We start from the raw sequence: 11,174 nt of genomic DNA on the forward strand, positions 1-11,174 counted from the left end.
GCAATCAAAAGATTGTCATGCTGGAGGAAAAAAAACAGATCTAACTATATGCTTTCTACACTCTAGATTAAAAAATACAGATAGGTTGCTGCCCATCCTTTGTATTCCTAAGACACCAGTGTTCACCTTTATCTTAGCATTTACCATTATTTTGAAATGACCTACATTTAACCTCCCAAAACTTTAACCAAATTCAAAAGCAGGAATCTTTGTGCTCTGTCCATATGTGCCCCCCCCCCATGCTGAGCACAGTGCCTAACACATATTAGGTACTCAAAAAGTAATTACTGAATTGATTGTCACAGTGGGCTACAAGGCAAGTATTTTAAATGAAAAAGCTCACTCAGATAACAGGTTACACTAGTAGATGGAAAAGCAGCTGCATGAAACCAGCATGAAGGCTTGTAATCTTTCAAGTATAACCTGGGAAACAGGCTAGGCGTGGAGATGGAGATAAGAATGACATGTCAGGGCACCAGCCTAAGGGTGATGTGTGTGTGAGCAATCTAGGGAAATGGAGGTGGGGACGATGCTGGGGGCAGAAGAGTGTGGGCTTGGCGCCCGGGCACTGTTGGTTCTAAGCAGAGCCCTGATATGAAAACCTGCTGGCAGTATGCGGCCTGAGCTAAATCCAGGTGCTGGGTCTGAAGCAGCCAATGTCCCCAAACCCTCACACTCTGCTTCTCACTATTTTCTGAGACCTGCACATATTCCTCCCCTGGAAACAAGCCTCCAGGAAGTCCCTAGTAGAGACCAACAAGGAACAGCCAAAGGATATTAGAGGAGAAGTAAACATGGACCCGTGTGAATGAGAGCTGCCAAGTCCTGGAGGTCCCTACCTTCTCCCGCCCACCCTCCAGCAGGCTTCCCCTACCACCGGAAATACAGAAGGCAGCCAACAGGAGTTAAGAGGCAGGGGCATGAGACCAGCCAAGGAAAGCTCAGGAGCCCACAGAGCGAAGGGAACATTCTGCGACAACAGCAAACAGGAGGGACTGTACAGGTAGCTAAAGGCCCCATAGCTGCGTGCGTCCGAATATGGCCTCCCCTGCAGACCTCCCTCTGGGTTCATAGGCTGGAAGACTGCTCTAAAGGAAGGCACAAGGACATAGGGTTGGAATAATACCAGGGACAGAAAACTAAAAATACCATCTAGTGTTGACAAAGCACAGAAAAGGGCAGCTATGGTATGGTTAACAAAGGGTAAAGATAGGGCGCCCTTTTCTGATAAACTCCATATCAGACAACCATGAAGAACCAGAATGGCCTCATTCGCAGAGAATCTGGTAGGTGTCCAGGGCAAGAATACCCCACCCTCTGTCTTTAGCTGAATCTCTGGGGGCCAAGCCAACCTCTCACCTCCCCTAACTGGTGGTAGGAGCAGGAGAGCATATTTCCTGCCTCGGGAAGGGGCTGGGCAGAGGACATTGGACCTTCCAAATGGGGACTCACACACCTGCTCTGTAGACTGCACTACAGGCCTTCAGTTTACAAAGATTCACAAGAAAAAGAAATTGGCTCTCCTCTTTTCCCACCTCCCCATAGCCAACCACTCCCAGCTCCACCCCAACCCAGCTGCAGTGGAGGCTCATTACCAGTTGGACATGCCGTCCTGGAGCCGGAGTGAAGCGCTTGCAGCCATGACTCACCTTGCATTGCTCAAGGATGGGAGAAGCCTGGGCATCTTGCAATTCCCCTCTGGAGGAGGTGTGGGCAGCTCCCAGGCAGCACCTCGGTGGAATCGCTCCAGTGATAACAACAACAAGAAAGACAAGCACTTACTGAGTGCTTACTCTATGTTGGGCTTCGTATCTTATTTGTACTATTTCATTAAAAGCTTCCAACAAACTTTTGAGGTGGGTGCTAACATTATCCCCATTGTATGGACGAGGGAATAGAGCAGTTCCATGCTGGTCTGAGGGCACCTGGGTAGCAGATAGAGAAGCAGGACAATCACAGATCTTTCTTCCTGATGTCAGAGATCCTGGTCTCAAGCACCACAGAAGGGCCAGCTTTCCTGCCTCTGTGCTTATCTTCTCCTCACTGCACCAAGTATGACTTTTCCCTTTTCACAGCTGCTCAACTTTTACGCTGGAGTGTAAGCTTCCTGAGGTTCAAAATCATTTTCAATGGTGCTTTGGAAGTGACACCCACAACACAAATGCTGACTGGCCAACTGAAGGTTCTAAACACCATGGATGTTTAATGAATGCTATTTATTGGTTGTTATTAAAACCAGTAATGTTCCATACACCAGATAATTCAATTCCTTTCCTCTAAAACAGGGTTTGACAACCTCGGCCCCATAGACATTTGGGGCTGGATAATTCTGTGTTGCAGGGGCAGTCCTATGCCTTGTAGGGTGTTTGACCCCTCGTCTCTACTCACTACTGAACCCCCACCAGTGTGACAGTCAAAAATGCCTCCAGACATCCCTGGGTAGCCAATCACCCTCATTTGGGATCTATTGCTCTAGCAGTGGTCAGCAAAATCATTAGTCCAAAGAGCCAATATCAACAGTACTTCTTCAAAATAGACTCACCAAGGCCAAAAACTGACTTCTGCACATGGGTCACAAAGTTTCAATCGCACTGTACGTGTGCACCTGCACGTGGTATTTTGTAGAAGAGCCACACTCAAGGGGCCAAAGAGCTGCATGTGGCTTGCGAGCCACAGTTTGCTGACCACAGCTCTAGAGTAACCAAATAAAACTAATAGTGCTTATTTCCTGAAAGTAAAACAGCAAGAAAGCTTATTTCTACTTACAATAGAACAGCACTCTTATTACTTACTAGAAGCCTGGTGCACAAATTCATGGGGTCCGGCTGGCACACCCCGATGGGGGCCGATTGGGGGTGGGGCCAGAAAGGAGGGAGAGGCTTCAGGCAGTTGGCCAGTTGGCCCACCCCCAAAGGGGTGGGAAGCCCAATTGGGGGCGGGGACAGACTGGGAGAGGGGCTACGGGAAGTTGGGCAGGGCTGATTGGGGCCTGATTGGGACTGTTGGCCGCTGCAGTGTGCATCATAGTGACTGGTCGTTCCGGTCATTCTACCATTCGGTCACTGTGCTTTTATATATATAGATAGTTAATAAATATGAGAGATCCTGAAACTACTTATAAAGTCAAAGCCCCAGGGCACCAATAGCAGGAAATCAAGATAATGTTCCTGTTCTGCCTGAACCAATCACTTCCTGCTTATAGAGTTTTTGTAGGACTATGTCATAGGCTGGAGATAGCCCATGGCCAAAACAGGATAGGGCCGGGCTCAAATGCCAGCTCACAGGCCTAAAATCATTGCTGCTAATAGCAGGGAGCAGACATAAATCTCAATTTCTCTACTTCATGTCACTGGGCCTCAGGTTCTGTACAATGGGTGGCAGTGCCCAGCTCAGGATTGTTGTAAGAAGTAAATACAGCTAGAAAGCAACTATCTAGCAAGGTTGGGCTCTACAGGGCTCAGAAGTAGTCTCCCCTTTTCCTGTCCTCACTTGTCCCAGGCCTTTGAGAGCATCGTAAATGTCTGACTGGGTTTTGTTTTCTCCACCAGGTCCAGCAGAGCAGTTCTCACCCCTGGCTGCCTCTGAGAAGACCTGCAGAGCCTTCAAAATGCTGACGTCTGGGCCCCACTGCACAAGGACTGATCAGAATCTGTGGCTTGAAAGTACATATTGAAATTTTTTAAGTACTTATTCATGGCATAAGTACTATACTATCTTCCCCATAACTTTATTAATGCCAAACTAAAACAGTAATATTTGAATCAGTTCTTTAAATACACTAATTGTATATTAATCACTAATAATTAATAACTTATAACTAAATCAGTATATCTCCAAATGGCATCTATTGTATTCTTAGGATCCACAAGTCCCATTAGGAATTTTTAGATTTTATGTTTTAATTTCAATGACCATTTAAAAATGGGCTTCTCATGGTGTTTTCTTTTTTTAATCTTTGAAGTGCTAATCCTCAAATGAAGGATATGTTCATAGAACAAGGCACAAGTCAGTGCTTTTCAAATTTAGGAAATAGCGCCTCAAATAATTCAGAAGTTAACATATCAATAACAAGTTACATTAGTGACAAGATTTGAACACAAGGCCAGGAATAAAGCCTACGTGTCACCCGGAGAGTAGGTGCTGTCATTTGTTTTATTTTTAAGAATGATAAGATGCTGTAGTATACAGTAATGAATTTAAGTGCTACTATATAGTATCCAATCAGTAGAAAGGAAAAAAATCATAGTTTGCAACTGAAAGCTAAAGTGAGTAGCATTTAAGGGAATTACATGAATTAAAGGATGTTCCTGTGACTCAACTAATGGAATGTTTCTGAAAAGGGAAAGGCATGGGCTGGATTCAGTTTGTGTTTGTAGCTTTGCTGTAACATATTAGATCACCCCGGGAAAGTGTTCACTACAGCAGCACGTCATGGCCCCATGGCATCAGGGGTTGGTCTCCTTCTCCCCATGCCCACAGCAGTACCAAACCCACAGAGACACTCAACAAACATTTCTGAAATAATGAATCTGCCGCCCTCATATTACCTTAGTCCAGTGGTTCTCAACCTTCCTAATGCCGCGACCCTTTAATACAGTTCCTCATGTTGTGGTGACCCCCAATTTCATTGTTACAAATTGGACATAATTAAAGCATAGTGACTAATCACAAAAACAATATGTAATTATGTATGTGTTTTCCGATGGTCTTAGGCAAACCCTGTGAAAGGGTCGTTCGATCCCCAAAGGGGTCACGACCCAGAGGTTGAGAACAGCTGCCTTAGTCTTTCTATCCTCATTTTCCCTATATCCTTAATGTCTTACTTTCCAACTCCTATACTTCTGGGAGCTACCTGAAGACCCATGTGACTAAGGCAGGGCATTAGAAAACCAATACACTTTAAGAATTGGATGTAAGGGAGTTCCCGTGAGTGGCAATTTCCTTGACTTTGTCCATGGAGCAATGTCTCCATCACATTCTGGTCAGAGCACACACTGACAGCCTCTAATCCTAGGAGTTCCCATTCATGCCCAGCTAGTTAAACTGCACCATATTTTTTCACTGTTGAATTGTCTGGTTAAATGGTAGAGACAATACTCTCTGCTAAACCCCCAAGTGTCTTCAACACTTTTGTTTCTGCCTAAAAATGAATGGAATCAATTTCCAATTTGCTAATGTTGGAAGGAGAGCTAAGAGATCCAACCTCCCACTCAATTATGAAGGGGTCTTGAACGGGCTTCCTACATCAGCTCTCCAGCTCTACTTAACCACTAGCGAACCCTGCCTCCTGCCACACCACGCAAGGCGTTTCTAGGAGTTTGGATAGAAAGTAAACCAGAGGGTGTCAGTGTTTCATTTTCCCAAATGATGACATTAAAAAATTAACAGCTGGGAAGAATCTACTATCTATAATCTACAATGACCATAATTTCATAAAAGAAAGGATATGTTACAAATAAATTTTCAAAAAGCTGTACTATCAGAATAAAAGGAAGTCCTTTAAACTGGATAAATGTTTGCTTTCTTTTTTAAAATCTCTCCATTTGTTCTCATTCCATGAAGACCTGTGAGCAGTTGATGAAGACTCTCACAGGCTGGAGTCTGGTAACAATGGCCTATAAAGCAGGGGTTATTTTTCCCTAAAGCTGAGGCCCCCTGAGCAGCTTACTCAGTGTCCCCAGACCAAGCCCCCTGACCGCTGCATACAAATAAGGCCCTGTGGGAGAAGCATTGTGCCATCTGACTGTGCCCCTGACACAATTTAGGATCAAATTCAGTCACAGACATGATCAGCAAAAAGTCCTGAGCAAAGATATAACTATTGCGATAGTAAACTTCTCCCCACGTTCTATAAAATGCATATTGACTGGGCAAAAGTCCCAAATGTACTATGAAGTATACGTATGGCCTATTAAAATTAACATGTACCATATCTTGACTTTGACTCACTTGAATCTAAAATACCACGTTGAAAACAAAATAATAAAAAATAATAAAATAAAATGCTACGTCAAGATGGTGTGTATTAACTAAATAGTAGAACTGTACAGTGGAGGACATACCCATCCAGGAGGCAGGAGGCAGGAGGCAGGAGGCAGGAGGCCGGGGCTAGCCCTGCACATGCCACTAAGTGCGTCTATAGCCTTAGGCAAGTTTAATCTTTCTGTGTTCAGTTCCATTAAAATGATCTCTTAGGGCCAGTTCAACTTGAAAACTCTTACAAGTGCAATAGCATGTCATCTCTCTGAGAATGTATAAGACCTCAGGGAATGAGAAGGACGGTGCACATCTTCTAAAAGGCTGACCACTAGATTATTCCCTAAAACATAAGGATCCACATTAAGGTTCAGTCCCGAAATCCACACATGGTGACTTAAGAATCCACTCTGGGCAAACGAATGAACGTGAACACTCCCCAGGCCCGTCCTACTAGAGTTGCACCACGTCCCACCGTTGGTGGGTAGGAACCACCAATAACTGTCACCTGCATTATTACTTAAACCTGGACACAATCCCGCAATGCTGGCATTATTACTTTTTTAAGATGAATTCAAAAACTGAAGCTCAGACTAGTTAAGCACAGTCCAGGTCACAGCATGAGGGGTGGGATTCAGACAGAGGCTTCTCCCTGCTAAAGCCCGTGTACTTGTCCCCTTGGAGGCCATGTTGCAACCCTCACACCTTTGACACCTAGATCCCTGGATCCACCAGTGGTCATTGACCTTGGGATTCTATTAGAACCTGGTACAAACTAAGAAAGGGAGGAAGGGAGGGCAGTAAGGAGGAAAAGCTAGAAGGAAAAATTAATTAACATGTGTTATAAACCTACTATATGTCCATCCCACCCCACCCCCAAACCAGCTAACAAATATCTCTCACTTAATATACATAAAACGATGTAAGATTGCTGTTAATGCCCCAATTTTCAGAAGTGGAAACTAGAGTTCAGATAGGTTAAAACTCTCCCAAAGCCTGGATTCTAAGCCAGATCTACTAGTAATTCTCAAGTTCTGCTGCATTCTTTCTACTATCCCAACTTGCCTACACAGAACATTATGTAAGAAACATTTTTCGTGAAATATAATTCACAAACCATCAGGTTCAATTCAGTGTTTTCAGTATATTCCAAGATTATGAAACTATCACTACTAAATAATTCCAGAGCATTCCCATCACACCAAAGAGAAACCCTTAAACCAAGTAGCAGTCACTTCCCATTCTCCCTTTACCCTGGCAACCACTTTCTGTCTACAAATGTTCTTATTCTAGAGATTTATATAAGTGAATCATATAACATGTAGCCTTTTGTGTCTGGCTTCTTTGCTTAGCATGTTTTCAAGGTTCATCCATGTTGTAGCAGCTATCAGCACCTCATTCCTTTCTCTAGTTGAATAATTTTCATTGAAAGGAAATGCCACACTTTTTTATCTATGCAGAAGTTGGATATTTGGGTTGTTTCCACTTCTTGACTATTATAAATAATGTTCCTAAAACATTTATGGAGAAGTTTTTGTGTGGGCATGTGTTTTTAATTCTCTTGAGTATATACACCTAGGAATGGAGTTGCCATATAATTGTAACTCTATATTTAATTTTTTTTAAGAAATGCCAAACTGTTTTCCAAAGTGGCCTACTTATTATACATTCCCACCAGCAGTACATGAGGATTCCAATTTCACTATGTCCTTGCTAACACATCCTGTCATTTCTATCATACCTTCCCGGGAGGCTGTGGTTGGTATCTCTGTAATTTTGACTTACACTTTCCTAAAGACTAATGATGTTGAGCATCTTTTCATGTATATATTGGCTATTTATATGTCTTCTCTGGACAAGTATTCAAATCATTTGCCTGTTTTTAAAGCTTTTTAATTTGAAGTAGTCACATTTGCTTATTTTTTCTTTGTTTCTCTTGGGATATTTGTCTTTTAATTGTTGAGTTGTAAGTATTCTTTATATATTCCAGATATTAAGTCCTAATCAAATATATGATTTGAAAATATTTTTCCCATTATTTGGGTTGTCTGCACTTTCTTGGTAGTGTCCTTTGAAGAACAAAAGATTTTAGTATTGATGAAATCCAACTTATCTATTTTTTCCTTTGGGTGTTTTTGCTTTAGGCATTATATCTATTAAACTGTTGCCTAATTCAAGGCCATGAAAATATATACCTATATTTTCTTCTAAGAGTTTTATAGTTTAAATTCTTACATTTGGGTCCTTGATCCATGTTAAGTTCATATGGTGTGAGGTAGAGATCAAATGTCATTCTTTTGTATGTGGATATCCAGTTGCCACCATTTGTTGCAAAGACTGTTCTTTCCCCCATCAAATTGTCCTGGCACCCTTGTGAAAATTCAATTGATCATAACTGTATGGGTTTAGAAGAACTTCTATGCAGATGGACATAGCTAATGGACACAGACAATAGGGGTGTGAAGGCCTGGGTTGCAGGGTGGGGGTGGGCTGGGAGAGGACAGTAGGGGGAAAAGGGGACATATGTAATACTTTCAACTATAGAGAATTTTTTTTAAAAGCAAGAAAAAAAATTGGTCTAACCAGGAGGCATAACCACTGGATCTGAAGAATTGGGGTGTAAGTCCTTTCTCTGTCCATTTTCTAGATCTGTGACCTTGACAAGTTATTTAAATTCCCCAAGTTTCATTTCTTCCTCGTTGAAATGTGGATAATACCATAGTACCTACCATCTGGCCGGGAGAGGGATGTGAAAATTAAGTAAGATGATATAAGTTCAATTCTTAGCACCATCTCTGCTCTTTGCATATAATAAAATGCATCTGTTTTCAATGTTACTATCAGGGTAAATGCTGTGGCTCTTGGGTTTTTTAATCAATGGATCACTATTTCTTACTATTATTTTCCCTTGACATAAAAGAGACATTGTAACACTCACTAGATGAAATATAGCCCAATCTGAAAACAAAACAAAAAAATAATAATAAATAAATGTATGGGTTTATTTCTGAGCTCTTAAACTCTATTACATTAATCTATACGTCTATTCTTATGCCAATACCACACTGTCTTGATTACTATAGCTTTGTAGTAAGTTTTGAAATTGGTAAGTGTGAGTCCTCCAACTTATTTATTGGTGTGTTTTTCAAGATCATTTTGGCTATCTTGGGTCCCTTGTTATAGTTTTCAGTGTATAAGTCTTGCGTGTCTTTGTTAAATTTATTTTAATATCCTCAAGTTTACTGATTTTTTTTAACCAGTTCTAACCATCAGAAGAGAAATATGAAAAAACATGTTTTCTGATTTTATTTTTTTAGTAGTTGCCTTGTTCTATGGTGCTATGGATGAAAGTGTCAGGAGCAACATGGGCCAATGCTGTGTCTTTCCAAATGAATAAATAAATCCAGGAGCACAATGTTTTTAGTTGTATGCTAGTCACAAAATGAGCTGGGATTGGAGACATGTCCAATTAAGGAGAATTGAAAATGGATATGCAACATTCCAGAAAAGATGGCTTTTGTGACTGAGTTTCCTACCGGAGGAAGGGTGGAACTTCTAAGTGAGATATGTGATGATAACTCATCCCTAATTTCACTTTGCCAGCACTAAACCTTTCTCGGCAGCTTTCTTCAAGGTACTGAGGTGAATGAGATGCAAAGTAAATTCATGGTTAGTACATTCCCTTTCTTGAGCAAAACTGGAATTGATAAAGGATCATGGTGACAAAGTCTAGAAGCCAGTTGACTTTAGGGAGCGGTGAGAGGGGAATTTGCATGTATGACCTCACCCAGAAACTCCAGCCCTGAAGCATATAAATAGGTGAGATCTTACGCAGCTCCAGGCCCAGCAGTTTCCAGACAGATCTCGACCATGGCAGTCCTGGGCTCCACGCTGCTGTCCCTGTGCTTTGGCATGCTGCTCCTTTCGGCCAGCTCTGCAGATTACCCTGACAGATGCATGTCCTTCAGCACAGTCCACCCCACCACCGGTCCAGGCATCAAGATCAGTTCAAATATCTATGAAAGCAACAGAATCTACACAAGTAAGTAAGAGCCTTTCTCTCTGTCTTTTTTCTCTAAGGGCAGTCTACCAGAATTTCAGAACATAACTCTCCATCTCTGCTCTCAACTACACAAAGTATGCATTTTTGACCAGGATGGGAAGTGGGGGCAGAAAGAATGAGAACGTGGGAGAGAGTGGGTTGGCTTCTGCATATTCCCTGTGCCAAGCTGAGCAGCAAGGAGCCATTAAGTTCCAACGCCCAGGTTAACTGAGCCCCGGCAAGAGCACACCCATGGCAAGTTCTGACTTAAATTCGGCATGTTTATTATGCTAAGCGATACAGATTGCATCACAGTTATCTTTTCACGTCCATTTGATAAAACAGTGCCCCTGTGGATGACTGTGTACTGCACAACTCCAGGAGGCGCTGTTCTCATTTAGTCCACATGTGAAAAGCCCAGTTCGCTAGACAGGGAACGTACTGCTCTCCCACCTTCTCTCTGAGGAGCCTGAAGCTGAGAGTTAAATGACTTGCTTGGGGTCTCACTGCTAGTGGCAGAACTGGCTGTTGAATCTTATTCTTTTCATTCCTAATCCAATGCTTTTCTTAGAGGTGCCTAGTAATATTTTACAAATATCCCTTTTGGGATCAGCCAAACCTACAAGTCAGGCAAGTGCTGTCTAATTACTTTCATAGCAACATTTAATATAGTGGCTTACATGTACTAGTTCATGTCGCCCCCATAACCTATTAGGTAGAGGCCACTGTTGTTCCTGTTTTGTAGATGAGGAGACAGAGGTAGAAATGCTAGTGACTTGCTCAGGTCACAGAGCTACTTGAGTGGTGAAGTTGGGACATGAACCTGAGCAGTCAGAGACTCTACCCTAACCACTACACATATGCCTTTCAGTTATAGTAATAAGAACTGATACTTCTTACTATGCAGTGGGTACTATTCTAAGGGCCAATACTGTTATCTTCCCATTTTACAGATGAGAACTGAGGCAGAGAAGTTAAAGTTTTACCCAAGATCACTAGTAACATAGCTAATATTTGAACCTAAATAACAGCGCAGCTTTGTGCAGCCAGGCTATCCAGCTTCAGAGCCTGTCCTCATGTACCGCGTTCTCCTGCCTCTCTTAGAACTCTAACCACCTTTTGAAAGAACACCATGGTCCACAGATCCAGGCGTCAG

The 11,174-nt window shown here is 42.4% G+C and overlaps 1 protein-coding gene across 2 annotated transcripts in view; it reads left to right on the forward strand.

Annotated features, from left to right (window-relative positions):
- The first annotated feature begins 9,803 nt into the window (after positions 1–9,803).
- PLET1 (placenta expressed transcript 1) overlaps positions 9,804–11,174 on the forward strand; it is a 12,166-nt gene continuing 10,795 nt past the window's right edge. For both annotated transcript variants that reach the window (XM_006762158.2, XM_015562918.1), the window contains exon 1: positions 9,804–10,018. In XM_006762158.2, the coding sequence (XP_006762221.1) occupies positions 9,847–10,018 (172 nt within the window). In that variant the 5' untranslated portion in view covers positions 9,804–9,846. The remainder of the gene's footprint in view (positions 10,019–11,174) is intronic.

This window comes from Myotis davidii, unplaced genomic scaffold (genome assembly GCF_000327345.1).
Source record: "Myotis davidii unplaced genomic scaffold, ASM32734v1 scaffold678, whole genome shotgun sequence".
In the NCBI taxonomy this organism is placed as follows: Eukaryota; Metazoa; Chordata; class Mammalia; order Chiroptera; family Vespertilionidae; genus Myotis; species Myotis davidii.